Source organism: Phycomyces blakesleeanus (genome assembly GCF_001638985.1).
Source record: "Phycomyces blakesleeanus NRRL 1555(-) unplaced genomic scaffold PHYBLscaffold_6, whole genome shotgun sequence".
Taxonomy (NCBI): domain Eukaryota; kingdom Fungi; phylum Mucoromycota; class Mucoromycetes; order Mucorales; family Phycomycetaceae; genus Phycomyces; species Phycomyces blakesleeanus.
In genome coordinates, this window is record NW_017265139.1 from 259,845 (window position 1) to 280,151 (window position 20,307).

Consider the following 20,307-nt stretch of genomic DNA (forward strand, 5'->3'; position numbering starts at 1 on the left):
TGAGAACCAAAAAAGAAAGAAAAAAATGCCTCCCCAAAAGCATCGCATTGTTTAATATTCATTCTAATTACTTCTCTGAATGATGATTTATAATAAAATGTAGAAAAATAATTCAAATTCACAACAACCTAATCAAAAGAAAAGCTCTTCCAAAGAGAATCTTAATTGGAAGATCAATTATTTGGCTGTCCAGGTAAATAATTCAATGCACATAAAGCTAATATATTTTACATACTTAAGTGTCCTTTAAATTTATCAATGTATACAACATTCATGAAATATTTCTATATATATATTTGTTTTTGTTGATCTAGATTGGAGAAGATTCTAGACTAAAGTCAGCAAAAAAAGCAGCAACTGTCAAACTTCAACATCAACAACAATGGGCTGCTAGTCAGGGATATCCTTCATATAACAGCGAGAACAATAAAGTGACCTTGAGACACATGTTGGATGAAGCAAGAGGCAAAAAGTTGGAATTGAAATTGGTAAAGCTGGATTAGCATGTGGGTGTGTGGGTGTGTGGGTGTGTGGGTTTGTAGTTTGTAGTTTGTAGTTTGTGGTGTGGTATGTCTAGTAGTAGGAGAAGAAGAAGAAGAAAGAGCAAAATAAAGAACAATTGTTGCTTTATGATTTATTTTTACTGAATTGATTTATTTGTATATTAGTTTCAGGCACAAAAGGAATTGCGCTCTGCTTTAAAAAAAAGCAAGGTTGTAGAAACCCAGAAGCAGCTCAAGAAACTACGTGATAGTCGTAAACTCGTTGCTGACGCTAGGTAATTTAATTTTAGTATATATATATATATGGCATGTGTGAGTGAGAGTGTGAGAAGAATGTGAATGATGCTCTCTCTTGGGCCGTAGGAAGCAATTGGCTCATTATTTTTACTTTTGATATATTATAGCAAGACTCAAGAGTCCAATGCTGAAACCAAGTCTGATGAGGCTCAATCTGAGGAAGTCAAGTCCGAAGAAACCAAGTCTGAAGAGACCAAATCTGAAGTGAAACCAAAGAAAGGAAGAGTGGTTACCCCAGAGCTGATTGCAAAAATGGAAAAAGAATTAGAGATTGTAAAGGTAAAACTGTGACCAGTTTGGATGTGTCTTTGTTCGTTTTAATACAAAAAGAAGAAAGAAGAAAGAAGAATATATATATATATAGTGGAAAATAATAATCTGATATATGTATGTATGTATTTGGATAATTTAATGTGTACACAGAACTTGGATGTCGATACATTGGCAGAAAAGACACTTCGAAATAAGCTTTTGAAACATTCCAAGCTGAAGCAATCCGAATTGTTGGTTTCTGTCGTTAACTCATACGAGGAATACAAACCACCGACCGAAACTCCAGAGGATCCAGTTTCCGTCAAATTGACTCAAGACATCGAGACTCGCGTGCTTTCCAACAAAGTCGCCAAAGATGAGCTCACTAAACTGATGGTTGAAATCGAGCTGATCGTTATTGGAACACCATCCCAACTAAAGCCTGGAAAACCATCATCATCAACAGCAACAAATGGCAAGAGATTTGCTGAAAACGAACACCTTGATTCAGAAACCAAGAAAACCAAGAAACAAAAGAGCTCTGTGTCAGATGGATCATCTCTATTTGTCGAGACATTGAAAGAAGATAGTGAGGATGACGATGACGAAAGTGATGATGAAGATAAAGACAACAAGGCAAAATCAAAGTCCAAGGACAAAAAGTCTCTAAAGGGCAAAGACTGGGTTGACACTGACTTTAACAAATATTATGAAAACGAAGAGAAGAAGAACAGACCTGGACAACGGCAAAGAAGAATGTAAGTTGGATAAATATCTATAATTATTATATAAAAAATATTCATGTATTCATTTCTCTTCCTTTTTGTTGTTGTTGAAAATAGTGTGTGGGAACAAATGTATGGAAAGACAGCAAAACATTTGGCTGGCAAACGGAAAGACAACCAAAAAGGTGGAAAGCCAAAGGCAGGCGCAAAACCAAGTATTTCTGCACCTGCTTCGAAGCCCAAGGATTCTGGTTTCTTGGAAGATGATGAAATGCATCCTTCATGGCAGGCAAAGCGTTTACAGCAAGAGATGATGTCAAAGGCTCTCAGTGGAGAGGGCTCTTCAAACAAGAAGATTGTGTTCGACACAGACGATTAAAGAGAAAGAAAGAAAAAGAAACTCATTTTAAAACCAAAATACACACACATCATTATGCTTACAAGACAAGAGATCAAGATATTCCTCTCTTTTTTGCTTCTTTTTTCTTTAAAATTTAAACATACATCTACAGCTACAGCTACAGCTACAGCTACAGCTTCATACATATACATATACATAATCATTTAATAATTGGATTTGAAATAGTAAATCTGGTGAAATCAATGCCTACAAAAAAACAATAGAAAAAAACAAAGAATCAAGATTACAAAATACACCCAATCTTTCTACCATCGTTATATTGATATTGATATTGATATAGATATATAAAATATATATTTACATTGAATATTATTGCTATTAATTTTCTCTTTGAAGAATATATATATATATATTCCTGTGTGTAAATAAACTCAAAGGTTCAGGTCAAAACCATTTTGATCATTTCTGTCAATTTCTTTTCTATAAACACATTCATCATTGGATCTTGGCTTCCAGTATCCAGACTCACGTAGAATTGCTGTTTGTATTTCAAAGCTACAACAACAGGTACCATTAGAAAATCACCCGCACATAAACAGATATATGTATGTATGTATGTACATGTGTGAATAATATTTGCATTTGCATTTATTATCATTGTTGTTGCTGTTGTTATTACTGATGTTATCATTGTCTCTTTGCGCTCTTTTTTATTTTTATTTTTATTTTTATTCTTATTCTTATTTGGCTTACCTAAACGACGAGCCATGTTTCTACCAGATTCAGAGACGTCTTGACCCAAGATAGTTGTTGCAGAAGGAGAAGTCTGTATATAGGTTGTGTATTGCACAAAAGAGTATAACAGCGTAAAATATTCAATATTTAATATTTAGATTATTATGTAAGTAAATAATAATAATAATAATAATAATAATACTAATAAACATAATTATTGAGTCGCGTTTGTAAAATAAAATAAAATAAAATAAATACATAAATGTGTATATATTGTGAAAGAAGGTCTTTACGTGGTTGCCAAATGAAGGAACGGCTACTGATAGGTCATTTAGTTTTCCACTCTTTTTGCCAGCCCAGACAAGCATGGAATTGTTCATTTGAACCAGTTGAAAAAACACTGGCTCAGTTACAAACAGATGGGTTGCTTGGTGAATGAGAAAGCGTGGTTCAACTTCTTCGGTCATAATTGTTGTATTTTAGTGATAATAATAAAGAAAGAAAAAAGAGTTGAAAAGGTGATCGAACTTGGTCTGACACTTTAAGCTTTGTCGTAGTCGTCGTAGTCATCGTAGCCGTCTTCGTCTTCTTTCTCATTATATATCGCAGTCACGGGATCAACTTGTTCAACCACGTATTATTATTTTTAATTAAGGAAAAGAACATATTCATAGAATATTAAATATCCCAGAAACTTGGAGAGGTTAAGATATAAGTACTAGTTATTAATTTAATGAAAAGACCATTGGTTTCTTTTGAATAATTCATTCGTCTAGATAGACACTCATATACACACAGACACACACACTTATTGTGTGTATAAGTGAGTATTGTAGATCTTTCACGTGACGGCCCGGAATATATTCCGGGGATGTATGTGACAAGTGTACCGGACAGGTGGAAAGTAGGAGGGTGCGAGTGTGAGTGCGAGTGCGTGAGGGAGTGAGGGAGTGAGTGTGCGAGTGTGTGTGAGGCGGGGGGAGAGGGGGGAGGAAAGGATTGGGCAAATAGAAGAGGTAGTCTCATGGGGGACAAGGCTGTGATCTTCCTCTTTTTTGCATTATACACATCGCAAAGTATGTCGATCATAGCATCTGAAAGCAGCAGACTAAAGCAGAGTGGATGGATGGAAACTTATCCGCAATGATTGTTTTTAGTATGTCTGCCGAAGAAGTCATCATGGACACCCAGGAAGTCGAAGTTGCCGCTGAAGTCAGCAAGGGACAGATGTCCGTTGAGGAAGCCCTCCAGGATGTCCTCCGTCGTGCTCTCGTTCACGATGGTCTTGTCCGTGGTTTGAAGGAGTCCGTCAAGGCCCTTGACAGGTAATATATATATATATATATATAACAATAATACTAACAACAATGACAACAATCATCAGACGTCAGGCCCATTTGGCTGTTCTCTGCGAGTCCTGCACTGAGGCCGAGTACCTCAAGCTTGTCGAGGCTCTCTGTGCTGAGCACAACATCAACCTCATCAAGGTTTCTGATGCCAAGAAGCTCGGTGAATGGGCTGGTCTCTGCAAGATCGATCGTGAGGGTAACGCCCGCAAGGTTGTTGGCTGCTCCTGCGTTGTCGTCACTGACTTTGGAGAGGAATCCGAGGCCATGAACGTCCTCTTGGATTGTAAGTGATATTCATTTTTATGAGTTGATGATTACTATCACTATTACTACTGTGAGTTAAGTAAAGTATATTATACTAATGTTGATGATATTCTATTTTCTAGACTTCAAGACCCGTTAAAATGTCTATTTAATCTTAACGAACAAACCAAAAAAAAATCGAATAAAATATAAAGATGTGTTGCTTTTATATTAATCAATCATGATCACATGTATATTTGAATAATGTTGAAAGACTGGCAATTGAGAGAAGGAAGAGGGCTGGAAAGTGGCTATATTTTTTTTATCGTGTAATTATGCATGCATATGTGACATAATTTGACATGCAACACAGAGTAGATAGCGTAAGAAAGAATATGAAAGGCGTGTTTATATGCTTGTGTGCGTACAAGATGAGTGTAAAGCTTTATTGGCACCTTTAAACCTAGTTAATATCTCTTACCTTTTTGATACCCAATTCCTTTGCGCTCTACCCACCAAACTACCTTTTACTCCTTCCATTCCTTCTACACCCCCTAATAACCTACACAATTACTAGATTATTACCATGATTGTTGTACTGGACTGTAAATGTCCGGTATCGGTTCGGGATCAGCCTTGTGCTAGTCCGGCACGTTTTTTTTGTGTTTGCATAACTTGTTTTATGTTGCCATTCGACTCCTATTTGTCTTTTCTCCCTCAATATATATATATATATATATGTATATATGTATAATTTGATTGACAACGCTTACTACCATTGTTGAGCAGTTTAAAGGACTTTAACATTTTTATTTATTATATTATAATATTCATATATATATAAAAATATATACACATTCGGCTCAATGTGGTTTAGTTTAAGCAAGACCAACTGGCTGACTGATTGAATGACTACACACACACGCAAACACGCAGATATGACTGGGTTCTAATATAAACAGGCTACAGTATATTGGTAAAATAATTTTTTGGATATTATTTATCTGTGTTAATCTGATTTTCAGATGATATAGCAAAAAAAGTACTGGATTACTTGCCTCACTATCAGTTGTTTATTCAAAATCTCAAGAAGGAAAGATACAACATTGTAGGCTATGCAAGAAAATCTCGAACAAATGAAAACGATGAATCTCGTATTCGGCTATTGCAACAGATGGCCAGTGTTGTAAATGAGTATTGACTACTGCTGTAATTGAGAATAAGTCTGAAGGAAATAATATAAGGCCTCTGCTATTCCAGTCAAAGGTGTCTACCGATTACTTTATTATTTAACACACAGGTTTATCATGCATGATAGTGCTTATATTTCATATGATGATATTACCATAATATGGGAGACATCAATAAATTATTATAAACATAATGATAACTCATAAACACATTTATGGTCTTCTCCAGCATACGAGCCAAATTATCCCAAGTAGATTGGCTTTTCAATCCAAATATAGAAGTATAAACCCAGAAAGCAGCCATTTTTTCCAAAATGTAAAAAGCAAAGGTTACTACTAAACTGTCCTGTAAAAGTTACATTTTATAAATTCTACAGATATAAGATAATGCGTAAAGGCGGTTATATTATTGAAAGAATTGAAAGAATTGAAATAAGGTCTTTAGTAGACTGCATCTGATGTTGAAAGTATCTCTAAAATAACGGCAAATCTTCTTTGGGACATTTGGATTTTATTTAGCAAGCCCTTTTGAGGCCGGCGAATGTTCAGAGCCAAATTACGTTTTTAGAACAAAGTGAAAATTATATCATAAAACCTACTACATAAAGTAATTTAATAGCTAAATTTGCAATTATTCACTTTTTTCCATTCTTAAATAATTTGGCCCGTATGCTGGAGAAAACCATTATATGATGTGTCCAAGGTCCCTATAAAATGCATCTGAAATAATATCACACTCATCTAAAAAATAATCACATTCGTCTAAATTAGGCTGGGCGAAATCGTCCAAAGAAACATCATAAATCATCCAAAATTAGTTTTTTATTTGTCTAATTTTTTTTTGAAAATCGTCTAAATTTCAAGTTACGATACTGTACAAACCTGCAGCACAAACTCCAGCTCCAACTCCAACTCCAACTCCAACTACGGCTTTTTTTCCCTTGTTTGTTTCTTCTTCAAAATGTCTCTCATCTACGGTCTCGTTGCCCATGGCTCTACTATCCTGGCGGAGCACACCAATAGCTCTGGAAACTTTGCTACTGGTAACAATTACTAGTATAAAATATCTTAAAAAAATGAAAAAATAAATAAATTAGATTGAATCGAAAATGAATCAAAAATGAGAATTAGAATGAGAATGAGAATGAGAATGAAACCCCCAAAAAAGAAAAGGACAAAAAGATAAAGACATATATACACTTATATTGTTGTGTCTTTTCATCTACTTCTTTTTATCTATATACGTACATTCTTTGACAACAATAATCATAATCATAACAATAATAACGTTTTCTGTCTTTCTTTATATTAAAACAAACAAACATATACACACGTACACTATATATATATATATAATATAATATATTTATATTAATTATAAAGTGACCCAGGCTATTCTCGAGAAAATCCCTCCCAATAACTCAAAGCTGACCTATGTCTACGATCGGTATGAATGCTTGAGAAGTATATTCAAAGTCTGCTTGTAAACTCACAGTAGGCCTTTTATTTCTTCATTTTTTTAGTTATCTTTTTCACTACATCTGTGAGGATGGTGTGACATATATGTGCATGGCCGATGACTCGTTTGGTCGTCGAATTCCCTTTGCATTCCTGCAGGATCTCAAAGAAAAATTTCTGACTACCTATGGAAGAGAAAGAGCACTCCAGGCTCCTCCTTATGGACTCAATGAATTCTCTCGTGTTATTGCCAAGCAAATGGTAAAAAAAAACCCCCTCCCAAAAGACAAAAATTACTTTCAATAATCATATACATATATATGTACACTCATACAATAACTATAACTATACATATTATCTCCTTATTTACAATACATCAACCAACTTCTTTAGGACTATTTCTCTACCAACCCCAGTTCAGATAGATTAAAGCAGGTTCATGGTGAAATTGAACAAGTCAAGGATGTCATGGTACACAATATTGGTAAGGCTCTGTTTTTGGTATTATTGCTATGATCATTTTGGGGAAGAAATGAGGAGAAATGGGTGTGTTTGTGTGCTTTTGCCAAGAAACTCAACAACTGTATTCTGTGTGTGTGTACGTCCGAATATTGGCCTTTAGAGCGTGTATTGGAACGTGGCGAAAGAATTGAATTGTTGGTTGACAAGACAGACAATTTGAACCAGCAAGCATTTGCATTCAAGAAGCGTAGCACTCACCTCAAGGTAAAAGGAGGCGCATAAGAAAAAGAAAGGATTAATAATACTATTATGCTTTGTTTTGTTTAGCGTGCTATGTGGTGGAAGAATACAAAGCTTATGGCTATGATTGCCTTGGCTTGTTTCGTAAGTTGATCAATATTATTATGTTTTGAACTCAAGCAGATATAAACACATGCATATATGCAAATAAATAGATAGATAGATAGATAGATAGATAGATAGGTAGATAAATGCGTATTGTCAAAATGCAAAATATTAAATAACTAATGAAATGTTTTTTGCATGTACATATTATATTGTATGATATAAATAGTTGATTGCCTATTTCATTGCTGCCTCTATTTGTGGATTCCCTAGTAAGTGGATGATATACAATTGTTGTTATTATTATAAAGCTAGTTGCTGATATAAATGCTTATTTTTTTTGTTCTTTTTGTAATTTCTTTTGGTATCATTAGCATTTTCGACCTGCAGAGGATTAGTATCAGGACCAGAAGAAGGAGGAGAAGGCGTCTAAAAGGAAAAAAGAAAAAGAAAATACAACTTGACTTTTTGGTTGAAAGTATACTGCCTGATAACTGACAATTTTTTTCCAAGACTTTATATGTATATGTACAAGTATATGGTTCATTACATTCATATCTTTCCCTTGCCCTTTCCTTCTACTTCTTCTACTTATCCTTCCTTTCTTTCTTTAGTCACCCCTAACACTTCTTTCTTTTTATTGATACCAAAAAAATCCCCAACAACAAGAACAAGAACAAATACAAATTATGAACAAACAAACAAACAAAAAAGAAGACTGTCAATAACTATAGATATACAAGTCATACTTTTCGCGTCTTATGCGAGTGTGTATGTATTTATGTCTATGTATTAGTTTGTTTAATATTTTTTTTGAGCAAATAAAGATTACAGGGTAAAAAAAAAAAGAAAGAAAGACAAGGATTCTTTTTCTTCTTTGGTTTTTTTGTAAGCACAAGAAAATAAAGGCAAGAGCAAGAACAAGAGCAAGAGCAAGACCAGGAGCAGGAAAAATAGCAAGCGTAAAATAAATTAATAAATAAATTAAAAAAAAAAGGCAAAATACCACAGGATTTAACAAGAGAAAAGAACAAAAGAAAGAAAGATGGTATACAAAGGAAATATTAAATGAATTTAGAATAGTTTTGAAAGAGGGTGTGAATGTGAGTGAATGTGTAGGGTTAGTTTAATGTAGTGTAGGATAAACAAAGGGGGGGGTGAAGAGAACCTTTCTTGTTTAGTTGGGGTTTTTTTGACAGCCAGAACCATCGATAATAGATTGTAACCGTGCTCTGCAGCCTGCAGACTCTGACATCAATAGGGCTTGGGAAATTGAGTCTCTTGAGGTACGAGGGGTGATGAGCAGGGCAGCCATGTCGACAAAACCATGGATTGCGGCATAGATAAAACTCTGATTGTGACCGAATTGGTCGCAAGGATCTGCACCAGCCTGGCGCAGTCTCTGGACGATATCCAATTTGCGTTGTTGCACAGCTCGGTAAAGTGGGGTATCTAGCGAATCACTGTGTGCCGTCGGTGATAATAATGTTGAAGATGGTGCGCAATTGATGTCACAGCCACCGACCGTGATAAGGACATCAAGGCAAGATATCCGGTTCCACATCACGGCTTCCATAACCAAGTGTTGCTTGATTGGGGATCCTGCGCGCCAAGCTTTGTCTTGGAAGATCCGTAGCAAAAGAGTGGGCTGGTTTGTGACGATGGCTTCTTGTACGACTGTCCGACTGTTAAGCAAGTTAGATCTTGTTGTTGGTGAAGTGGTTGTCCAGAGAGTATCGAGGTTGGTTGGGTTGTTGACGGTGCGGTACTGGTAGTTTAATAGGAGTGAGAGACAGGCAATACTGCGGTGCAGGACAGCGAGGTGGAGTGGTAGACGGCCATTGTTGTCTTTGAGGTCGAGACGCGAACCGTTGTCCAGGAGTAGTTTGAGGATGGTTGGGTGGTTTGAGATGACGGCTTTGTGAAGCGCAGTCTGGCCATTTATGTCCAGGGTGTCCTGGATAACCTTTGGGTGTTCCAAAAGAAGCTTGACCCCCTGTGTGAAACCGATGCTGGCAGCAATGTGGAGCGCAGTAGCACGGTCTGCAGTTCCATGGGCAAATCCGGGGTCCAATTCTTTGTGGTCCAAAAGGACGCGGAGAGCGACGACTGACCGACTGTGACATGCCCAGCAGAGCATGCTAAGAGCGTGTTGTGTACCACGAACGTTTGGTGATCCACCGTGTTCCAAATAGGATTCTAGAAGAGACAGGCCGAATCTAGGGTGTTTAGTCTTTGGTTCGACTGAAGATGATGTTCGTATGTCTTTATAATCTCTGTCGTTGTTAGTTGTGGTATCCAATGAAGAATGACTTCTTTTTGTGGAGATTGAAAGTGTGAGTGTGCTCGAGGAGTTTCGACCGTCTGGTGATGTTGGAGGTGAAGGTAAGCAGGACTGGAAAGATGTGTTGAGAGGCAGAGGATGCATTATTGTTGCTTTTTAATACAGTTATATAAAATATATAGAATGATTTAAAGAAGTAAAGAAGTAAGAGAGAGAGAGAGAGAAAGAAGATGAATAAATAAATAAAGAAAGAAATAAAGAAATATAAAATATGAGGGATTTTTTTATGAGTATTGATATTAGTATTTAGTACCTATTATCTATTTATTATTTATATATATATATATATATATATATATATTTATTTATTTTTTTATTTTTTTTTATTGACTCTTGGCAGCTTGGCAGACTCTAAAAAAAATATATATATAAAAATTGATGAGATTAGACAGTATACGATAAATGGCATGACAAGCAGCCAGCTCTTCAATGTTAGAAAAAAATAATAGCCGTAACTATTATAACAAATAACAAATAAGAATTATAAGAATAGAATTTGGTGAATATGGTGAATTTGGTGAATTAAATGAATGGGAAAAAAATAAAAAGTAAAATTTTGATGAATGAATTGGTTTAGTTTGGTTACCCACATGGGGTGTTGAACTGAATCTGAAGTTGAAAATGATAATGTAATTATTATTCTACAACAGATCGACAGCAGGGATTACGTTCAGGTCTTGGCATATTTTAGGGGAAGTCTTGGCGTTCCTTATTTTACTCCAATGACATTGATCCAGCTCCTGCCAAGGAAGCAATGGTCCCACAACACTTCTTTTCTTCCTTTCTTCCTTTATCTATTTATTTTACTAGTATTCTCTACACCCTTACATGCATTATCTTATTAACTATCTATCTATATCTATATTATATATATACACTAAATAACACAAAAAATCACTACTTTTATATTCAATAGATTATTATTATTATTTTTAAAAAAAAATGATCAGGAGGAGTATGATGAGTAAGAGTCGGACAAGCTCAAGCTTAAGCTCAAGACAGCAAGGACATGACAAAGTAGGATTATTATTTTATTTTTTTGGGTATGAAATCCGGTCTACAAATCAGTTGCTTCCAAAAGAGGAAATTGAATACAGCGAATATTGACGGATTCAATACAACGTTAGTGTGATAGTTGCTGATGAATGACCATGGGGCGTGTCATTTCTCTTATTGTTCCTTGGCTTTTGTAAAGGGGGACGATCATTTTTGTACGTGTATATAGACAGGAGTCATGTAAAGCATACACCCCACACACTACTTTCATATATATATATATATATACACTCTATTAAACATTTAATACTTTCTAGTATTCAAGCCATAATCTTGTATCTTGTATCTTGTGACTATGACGATAATAATGATAAACCATTTGATTTTATTGAAAGGATTTACTACTGATAATCATAATATTATTATTAAAGAAAGGTAGGCAAGTCAGTAAGTTTGGTTTGGTTGACTTCAAAAGAAAACTACACAAATATGATTCATTCAATCTTGACACTTATCTCGATACTAAATAAAATAAAATAAAGAAACATTTAAAGGAACCAAATGGATATTATGTGTGAGAGTATATCTTCAAATATTTCAATAAAGACTATATACACATATACATATGTAACAACCTTATAGGTCAACCTGCATCAAGGTCAAGGGCTTGGCAATGAAACCCAAAAAAAAAAAAACTCTCATCACCACCACTACCCCTTCTTCTTCTTCTTGCTCCAAAAATAAATACCAAGAAAAGGATAGTAGAGTATTTTAAAAGAAAATTAAATTAAATGTTTCAAAAAATAATAATAAAGGGCATTCAAACGAAATATGTACATATATAGTATATTTTCTATTTTTTTTATCTCGGTATTTGTGACAATACACCATTCTTACATTTATGGTAATTTTTTTTACAGTTATCATTGTCATTGTCGTTGTCGTTGTTGTTGTTGTTACTGTTATTATTTTGGTTAAAAGTCAATCCAATATAGCCTAATGAAAAAGAAAAAAAAATTGAATATTTGTTTTAGCCGAAGCAAACAAATTAAGATGATGACAATAATAAAGAAGATGAATAGGAGGTTTTTATTATTGTTTTATTTTATGTAGTGCACAGGCTTTGCTTTTATATCATCTACAAACTATCTATTTTGGACCGAGGACAAATAGATATGTAAGATGTATGTGTGACTGTATACAAAACTATCAATATATCAGCATAGCAACCTATCAGCATAGCAACATATCAGCATAGCAACATATCAATGTATTATATTGATTTTTGAGACAAAACAAAGAAAAATAAGACCCTTCTCCGTCTTCTCCGTCTTCTTCTTCTTCGTATTGTTATGCTTATCGTCATCTTTTTTTCTATATATACATATATATAAACAAGTGTGTCCAGAAAATGATTTATAGGATTAAGAAAGCAAGAATAAGAATAATAATAATAATAATAATAAAAAGGTCCAAGCATGTGGGATGAAACATATTAAGAAATCTTATTGACATACAGATATATCTATGTCTATATAAAAATAAAACCCAAACTTAAAAGTTGTGAAAAAGATGGTGTGTCAATCCGAAAAATCAAAATGCTGAGGATCCACGGCAACTTACACCTTCCGTGGATAAACACTTTACACACTTGCACTACACAAATTGCCACACCAATAAGAATTGATTTATATGATCTTTGTTGAGTTAGCCATATTTATCTATTATCACAATCACCATTTATTTTAAATATATAAATATATAATATATATAATTATTCCTGTTGTAGACTTGGTGTGTATTTTATGTATGCATGTATGATGTACATGTATGCAAATCTATATTTGTTCAAAGGATATTTTGTAAACTGCTGTAGATTAAACATGAAACCCCAAACCAAAAGAAATCAAGATACTTGTTTGTATATAGAACGATACAGTACAATAGACTTCTTGTTCAATTCCACCCAACGTATTCATATAGAGATTTGATTTGTTCGATACGAAATTTCATCATCATCTTCTTCTTCTTATTCTTTGTAGATCGGTAATATAAAGATACACTTGTGTAATTTGATTAGTCTGTGTAATTTGATTAGTGTGTGAAGTGTGTACACATCTATATATATTTTTAATGGTAGACTTGGATTGGTTTATAGAAGAATTCTAGATTGTTATTATTATTATTACTATTATCTTTAAAAAAAATGAAAATGAAGTCAGTGCTTTGGTAAGGAATTATAGATTGACATTTGTGAATTGTAAGTTGTAATGGTAGCATATAATACGTGTGTGTAGTCTGTGTAGTCTGTGGGCTCTACAACACTGAATACTATGTATCTTTATATATATATATAGAAAGAATAATGATAATTTATTTTCTCATCCTTGGATGACAATCAAACTTCAAGATTCTTTGACTGGATAATACTAAGATCCAGACATTCTTCTTGGTGTTGTTTGTAATTTCAAACAAGAAAATCAATAGATACATTATAATAATATATAATTGTTATTGATGATGAGATGATTAGGATATTATTACTATTATTTTCATACAAAAGAGACCTTTTTTTAAAAAAAAAAATTGTATACCAATATACCAATAAGTAGATATAAATATTTGAAGTTTATTCATTCATTCGTTTATTCAATTTGATTTGATTTATTATTAATAATAAAATATATAAAAAAAATAGGAATATGAAGGATAATAGTAATAATAATAATTAAGACATTTGGTGGGTGGTTGATCCAATAATATGAAGAATCCTGTACAATGAGTAGTGTTTGCGGGGTTAAAGAGGATAGTAAGAGATATTTGGTAGTAAAAAAAAAAAAGGGAAATTGTGGTTGTTTTTTTTTGTTTGGTTTCTTCTTCTAATTAAAGAAGTGAGAGAATATAATGTTGTAAGGGTTGTAATATAAGAGTAAGAGAGAAATAGTATGGGTGATAATAATAATAATAATAATTAGAAAATAATGAAAATGCTGCTATTGTTGTTTAGATGATGGACTTCTCGGCCTTCTTCATGATGATTTCTGGGCTGATACCGTACCATCCGAGATGACGACCGACTTCTTCGATAGACTTGCGCTTGGTCTCAAGAATGAAGAACATGATGAAGAAGAAGGCTGCGAACGAGAGACCGGCAAAGATCAAGAAGACATAGGGACCGCATGCCTTCTGGAGGGTGGGGAAAATGAGACCGATGATGAAGTTGCAGAGCCAGTTGACGACCAGGGCAGATGAGGATGCAGCACCGACAGCGTAGGTAGGATAGACTTCGGCAGTCAGGACAAACGGAATCATGCCCAGACCGACTGCGAACGAGGCGACGAACAGCATGATGCAGACAACCTGAAGGGGAGAGATGTCGAAACGGAGACCGATGGTCATCAGGACAGCAAAGATGCACATGCCGGCAGCAGAGATCATGAGAAGCATTTTGCGACCAAGACGATCGATGAGACCCAGGGCAATAAAAGTCATGCCCATGTTGAGAGCACCGACACCGATGGTAACATAGCGGGCAGAGTCGCCAAAGGATTCTTCGAAGATAGAGGTGGAGTAGTACATGATAGCATTGATACCGGTGAGCTGGGAGCTAGCGTGGACAATCATCATCTTGAAGGTCAACCAGGCCAAAACAGGGATAGACATGACCTGCAGGAAGGTCAGGTTGACTTCACTTTCGTAGGGTTCGGCAGCACCAGCAGCTTCACGATCAATAGCAGAGTCACGGTCGATGCCATTGTGGTTGAAACCGTCGTCTTCAATATGGGGAGAAGAGGCATCAGTGGCAGTAGGACCAGCAGCATTAGTGGGAGCAGCCTTCTTTTCGGCACCGCCACCCTTAGAGAGACCGAGCATGATGTCGGCAAATTCTTCTTCGATGTCACCGTTGCGCAGACGCAGAAGTTCCGCGCGAGCTTCGTCAATGCGGTTCTGGGTAATGAGCCAGCGGGGGGAACGGGCACAGAAGGGCAAAAGGACCATCTGGGCAATTGCGGGAGCAACGGTAATGACGACTACGACACGCCATCCGATGGCAGATGTAAGACCGAGACCGATACACTCGATGATGAGGATACCGATGGTCATGAAGAGCTGCAAGAACGATCCGAGGGCACCACGGGCGGATGGAGGAGCGCACTCGGCGATATACATGGAAATGACTACGGTCATGAAACCTGATCCGATACCGACAAAGATACGGCCGATTGCGAATTGGGCACTAGAGGTCGAGGTCGAGAGCAAGACGGCACCGATGAAGAAAGCAACGTTGATGATGATCATAGCGTCACGACGGCCAAAGTGATTTGCCATAGGGTTGGCAAGAAGAGCACCTACGAGACCACCGACAGCGAACATACCAGTAGCAACACCCCTAAAGATGACATAATATTTAATTAGTTAATTAGAATATTATATTATTATAAAATATATAAAATTGACATATTATATATATATATATATATATATATATGTTTTTCATTTAATTTAATTTCTAAAATGTTATAATATATATATAGATCGTATTAAGCTATTGACAAGTTATAATTGACTTACCAAATCCAGTCACCCATGGGAAGACACTGGGGAAGGGAAGATGTGGCATAGTAAGTAACTTCTCCAGCTGGGACACCAGGACAGTATCTGACTGAATTTCCGGGAATGTTAAGAGAACTGGTATTGAAACCAGAGTTGAGTGCACCAAGACTTGCGACCATGACGCAGAAATAGACAAAGAATCGAACACCACTTGTCCGTGAATCCATGTTTGATATTATTATTTTCTTTTTGGATGTTGTGTTGTTGTGGTAAGGTACTTTATATAATTAATATATACTTTTTTTTAAGTTTGTTGTTATGGAAACAAAAAAGGATAAAAAAAAAGGATTATGAGAGGGGGAATATTTAAATAATAATAAAAGTAAGAAGAGGAAGAAGATATGTTTCTGATATAAATGTTATAATTTTTTTCCTTTCTTTCAAGCACAAAAGTATGGGCTATTTAAATAAAATAAACAAATATCAAAAAAAAATATCAAAAATAAATCTGACAATTCAAAGTTCCGATTCTTGTCTTTTTTTTTTTTTTGGTCTTTTGGTTCTGAGTTTCTTTTTATTTTTCTTTTTATGCTTAGATTATATGTAATATCATTGGTTGATTGGTTGTCTGGTCAACGATACTACTGGTTGGGTTAATTTTTTCTTTTTTTTACTTTTCCGAGCCTGTTTTTTTTTATTTTTTTCTTATTTTGGTGAATGATCAGGGTCCCCATACAACCAACCAACTTCTTCCTCCTCCATCTTGGCCTCCCCCAAAATATAATACCATGGCAATAATATTATATTATGATTTTGTGTAAAGTGTTGTGATTTTTTTTATTAATTTTTTTAATTTTAAAAAAAAGTATGGTACATTTTGTATCCATGGATACAAGACTTACATATCTACATATCCCCATGCCTACATGTTTCCATAGAAACAACAATATCTATAGTGATAGTGATATTAGAGTTAATTCACCGAGTATATTACACTATACCTGGTAATATAATATAATATAATATAATATAATGTAATATCTTGATCTCGATCTCTCTATCTCTACACACACACATCTTTATGAATTGAATTGAATTATATTTATTTTTATATGCATCATGTAACAGCAACAATAAAATATTTATTGAATTGGCTTCAACTACATCATCTTGTGCTAATAAAAAAAAATTAAGGGTTCTCTTGAAATTGACGGGTTTGTATCCTCAATATTTTTCATTCAGTAATTCAATCATTCGTTCATTGGGTTTCCGAATTTTTTTTTTTAAAAAAAAAAAAGAAATTTATTCTTCAACTTCCCATCAGAACACATCACTCCCAGAATGGTAGCACAAAGATGTATGATCTGGTATTTTGCGGAGTGGTATGTTTATGAGGGGTATGTGTAACAAAAAGTATGGAGCGGGAATAATGGAGTAAATGCGGGACAGGTATTATAAAAAAATAATAAAAATAAAAATAAAATAATTAAAGGTAAGAGATCCAACAACTATAGTTATTATTTACAAGGGCCACATAAAAAACAATATATATTCGTTGATATGATGTAGGTACAGTACCATACAATTGTTTATTAGAAATGGATCAGATACCTAGTTTTTCCCAGAAACTATTAGCATTATATGCTTATAAATAATTTAGCTGGTATTCAAGTAAAGTGGAATGCTTATTTTCCTTTGTTCAAAAGAAAATGTTCTTTATATGTATATACCCAAAACTTAAAAGGACTCAATGTCATTCTATATACTCCTCCATTTCTTCTTACTTTCCTTCTTTCCTTCTCCATTTCTCTGTGTTTCCATAGGTGATATTCCCGATCATCTCCCCCCCCACCTCTCTCTCTCTTTTTGTCTTTACATTTGTATTATAAACATATATAATTATAGATTATGAAAAATGTGGGCCAATAGGCTAAATAGATGCTCGTGGAGCTTACAAAACCAACAAAAAAAAACCAACATATTATCATCACCAATAAAACTACTTGCTTTTATTTTTATTTTTATTTGGTTTGTTTTATCTTGGTATTATGTAAGAGCAAGATAACGTAAGAATAAGAAGTACCAAAGAAGAACAAATCTGTCAAAGTTCTGTTACCTTAACTTGTCAATTCATATACATATTCTGGTTTTTACTATTAAATCGCGGTATAACGGGTAATAGAAGTAAAAGGATGATAATGAATGGTAATGAGTTACAGAATAATAATCAATGAAAGCATAGAACTGGTGATTCCCCCTCCCTGGTAAAACATAAAGAATAAATGGAAAAAAAGAAATTATAAAAGATACCAAATAAATTTGCTTTTCGGCCCGTATTCTCCACCGATTGAAGTCAGGGAATAAAAAGGGAACTTTAGAGCGATTGGAAGAAGTACAGAGATACACTCATACACCCACACCAAAAAAAAATAATATTATTGGGATTGGGATCCTAATTTTTCTGGCCAAGACAAATTTTTAATAGCGCAGTATAGATTTATTTAATAGCGTGTTGGTTGGTTTGAGGCTGGAAATTAAAAAAACCAAAAAATTAAAAAATAAAAAACCCGATTTTTTTACCAATTTGGTTTCCCCAGCTTTTCCAGCCTCTTTCTGAGTTCATTTTTTGATTTATAGTTAACGGGCAATCCCGCCCAAAAAAAAAACAAATATTGTTATTATTATTATTTGACACCAGGGTCACCCCATCTTTGAAAGCACTCAATTTTTTTTTATTTTCTTAATAATATTATAATAATAAAGGACCCTGCTATTATGATGATATTATTGTACCTGAGCCTGTGACTGGGATAAAGATACAGGCAGTTAAAGACAGTTAAAGACAGCCAAAAGACAGACACAGAAAAATAGTCTGTGTAATGAATCTCTCTATATCGTTTCTCTCTTAATATTGTATAAATGACTATTAGATATAAAAAATAAAAGATTTGATTGGTGTTATGTTTAACAAATAAAAAAATGACAAGTTTAGCATAGACAGGTATAGTAGAAAAGTTGATATAAAACTGAATTGAATTCAATAAAAGATAGTTAGATAGATTATGGACAAGAAACGAATGATATTTGAACAACCCAATTATATTCTATCTCTACTACCTGGTTCTTTTCTTTTCTTTTCTTTCTTTTTATTATTCCTTTTAATCACTCACCTAATGGGGTTAAAAGGTAAATCTGTACAAAATACACGCCATAGACTCACAGTACACAATACACAATACACAGACTATACAACTTTACATATATATATATATATATATATATATATATAGACAAGTGCAAAAAAATTGTTATAGAAGGGACAAATAGAATATTTATATATAACTTAGTGATATGTCCAATAGCCGCTGTACCTTGCAGTACATTTAAAGAACAACCAAAAATAAATTATTTTTTTTTGAAATGGAGTAAAATTTTATTTGATTTTCATTTGATTTTCCCTGACTGTCCTTAGCACTTTTTTTGTTTTATTCTCTTTCTTATATATATATATTTTACAGCCAAAATTCAATATATATAAAAATAAGCGCCTTTTGAGATGGGGGCAATATTGACTGGTGTTGAAGAAGAAGATGATGATGATAGTGTTGTAAATAATTCTCCTAAATGAAGGAGTAAAATGGACTAAATAGCTTATGTAAACCTATCCCGCGAACTCCATGGAATACTTAAAAAAAAATTATATGCTTTGAAACAGAAAACGTGGGCTGGAAAAATTTCTTTTCTTGAGTTCCCCATTTTCTCCCTCAAATATTCCAATTATTTTTTCTAATTTTTTTTTTCTATTTTCTATTATTCTCTTCTTCTTCCTCTTCTTTCTCTTCCCTTAATCCAAAATGCAAATTAAAAAACGTAACCATTTTTTTTTTTTACCATTTTACCATTTTACCCTTTTACCCTTTCATTCATTCTTTTTTTTTCTATCTTTCTTTCACTTTCAATTTCACTTTATATGATTTTATTATATTTGGTTAAATATTGTTTCAATATTTAATTTTTTTTAATTTATTATTTTTATTATTATTATTATTATTATTATTATTATTATTGGTGTTGTGGTGGAAAGGTGGTGAGGCAAAAGAAAGGGAAAGGGAAAAAGGAAAGAGAAAAAGGAATGGGAATGGGAATAGGAAGGGAGAAAAATAAAAAATAAAAATGGGGGAGGGATATTGAGGGGGGAGTGAAACTAGTTTTAATAATAATAATTTTCTTTAATAATTATTAACACTTCTTGATAATCCTTAATAGTCTTTAATAATTTTAATTTTAATTTTAATTTTTATTTTTATTTATTTATTTATTTATTTATTTATTTTATAAAAAAAAAATGAAGAATTTTAATTAAATGTTTTTATATATAATATATATATATATATAAATAATAGTAATAGTAGAAGTAATAGTTATAGTTATAGTAATGATTAATAGTAATAGCATTATATATATATTTTTTTCTATGTACAGTACATACAGAA

General features: G+C 33.7%; 7 protein-coding genes across 7 annotated transcripts; 3 read left to right on the forward strand and 4 right to left on the reverse strand.

Annotated features, from left to right (window-relative positions):
• Positions 1 to 25: 25 nt before the first annotated feature.
• Positions 26 to 2,156, forward strand: PHYBLDRAFT_142823 (hypothetical protein; the record flags this gene model as incomplete). The annotated part of the gene is made up of 7 exons (XM_018430878.1): positions 26 to 49; positions 104 to 193; positions 315 to 488; positions 669 to 778; positions 908 to 1,079; positions 1,224 to 1,810; positions 1,895 to 2,156. The coding sequence occupies 7 exons, from the start codon at positions 26 to 28 to the stop codon at positions 2,154 to 2,156; spliced, it is 1,419 nt and encodes a 472-aa protein (XP_018293872.1).
• A 421-nt stretch (positions 2,157 to 2,577) lies between these two features.
• Positions 2,578 to 3,340, reverse strand: PHYBLDRAFT_142824 (hypothetical protein; the record flags this gene model as incomplete). The annotated part of the gene is made up of 3 exons (XM_018430879.1): positions 2,578 to 2,693; positions 2,892 to 2,964; positions 3,167 to 3,340. 3 exons carry the CDS (start codon positions 3,338 to 3,340, stop codon positions 2,578 to 2,580), a joined length of 363 nt encoding a protein of 120 aa, XP_018293873.1.
• Positions 3,341 to 3,934: 594 nt separating this feature from the next.
• On the forward strand, positions 3,935 to 4,702 carry PHYBLDRAFT_186038 (hypothetical protein). The gene is made up of 4 exons (XM_018439184.1): positions 3,935 to 3,949; positions 4,031 to 4,198; positions 4,258 to 4,505; positions 4,609 to 4,702. The coding sequence occupies exons 2-4, from the start codon at positions 4,032 to 4,034 to the stop codon at positions 4,623 to 4,625; spliced, it is 432 nt and encodes a 143-aa protein (XP_018293874.1). The 5' UTR covers positions 3,935 to 3,949; position 4,031; the 3' UTR covers positions 4,626 to 4,702.
• On the reverse strand, positions 4,701 to 5,959 carry PHYBLDRAFT_59367 (hypothetical protein; the record flags this gene model as incomplete). Its single annotated transcript, XM_018440482.1, has 5 exons — positions 4,701 to 4,776; positions 4,947 to 5,019; positions 5,051 to 5,177; positions 5,239 to 5,263; positions 5,811 to 5,959. The coding sequence occupies 5 exons, from the start codon at positions 5,957 to 5,959 to the stop codon at positions 4,701 to 4,703; spliced, it is 450 nt and encodes a 149-aa protein (XP_018293875.1).
• A 657-nt stretch (positions 5,960 to 6,616) lies between these two features.
• Positions 6,617 to 8,615, forward strand: PHYBLDRAFT_177153 (hypothetical protein; the record flags this gene model as incomplete). Its single annotated transcript, XM_018437859.1, has 8 exons — positions 6,617 to 6,698; positions 7,039 to 7,102; positions 7,179 to 7,374; positions 7,507 to 7,597; positions 7,736 to 7,839; positions 7,903 to 7,959; positions 8,150 to 8,192; positions 8,295 to 8,615. 8 exons carry the CDS (start codon positions 6,617 to 6,619, stop codon positions 8,351 to 8,353), a joined length of 696 nt encoding a protein of 231 aa, XP_018293876.1. The 3' UTR covers positions 8,354 to 8,615.
• A 482-nt stretch (positions 8,616 to 9,097) lies between these two features.
• PHYBLDRAFT_165817 (hypothetical protein) lies at positions 9,098 to 10,348 on the reverse strand (the record flags this gene model as incomplete). Its single annotated transcript, XM_018435312.1, has 1 exon — positions 9,098 to 10,348. One exon carries the CDS (start codon positions 10,346 to 10,348, stop codon positions 9,098 to 9,100), a length of 1,251 nt encoding a protein of 416 aa, XP_018293877.1.
• Positions 10,349 to 13,870: 3,522 nt separating this feature from the next.
• On the reverse strand, positions 13,871 to 16,224 carry PHYBLDRAFT_123243 (hypothetical protein). Its single transcript, XM_018428915.1, has 3 exons — positions 15,833 to 16,224; positions 15,073 to 15,650; positions 13,871 to 14,979 (listed from the first exon to the last, which is right to left on the reverse strand). The coding sequence occupies exons 1-3, from the start codon at positions 16,039 to 16,041 to the stop codon at positions 14,264 to 14,266; spliced, it is 1,503 nt and encodes a 500-aa protein (XP_018293878.1). The 5' UTR covers positions 16,042 to 16,224; the 3' UTR covers positions 13,871 to 14,263.
• Between the last annotated feature and the right edge of the window lie 4,083 nt (positions 16,225 to 20,307).

What these genes read in the sequence shown, in the direction of transcription:
- PHYBLDRAFT_123243 (XM_018428915.1), bottom strand. Translation starts at nt 16,041, where the DNA reads ATGGATTCACGGACAAGTGGTGTTCGATTCTTTGTCTATTTCTGCGTC. An exon ending in CCCATGGGTGACTGGATTTG is followed by an intron (nt 15,651 to 15,832) that starts GTAAGTCAATTA and finishes TGTCATCTTTAG; the next exon opens with GGGTGTTGCTACTGGTATGT. An exon ending in TGCTCCCACTAATGCTGCTG is followed by an intron (nt 14,980 to 15,072) that starts GTCCTACTGCCA and finishes TTGATCGTGAAG; the next exon opens with CTGCTGGTGCTGCCGAACCC.
- PHYBLDRAFT_186038 (XM_018439184.1), top strand. Translation starts at nt 4,032, where the DNA reads ATGTCTGCCGAAGAAGTCATCATGGACACCCAGGAAGTCGAAGTTGCC. An exon ending in TCCGTCAAGGCCCTTGACAG is followed by an intron (nt 4,199 to 4,257) that starts GTAATATATATA and finishes AACAATCATCAG; the next exon opens with ACGTCAGGCCCATTTGGCTG.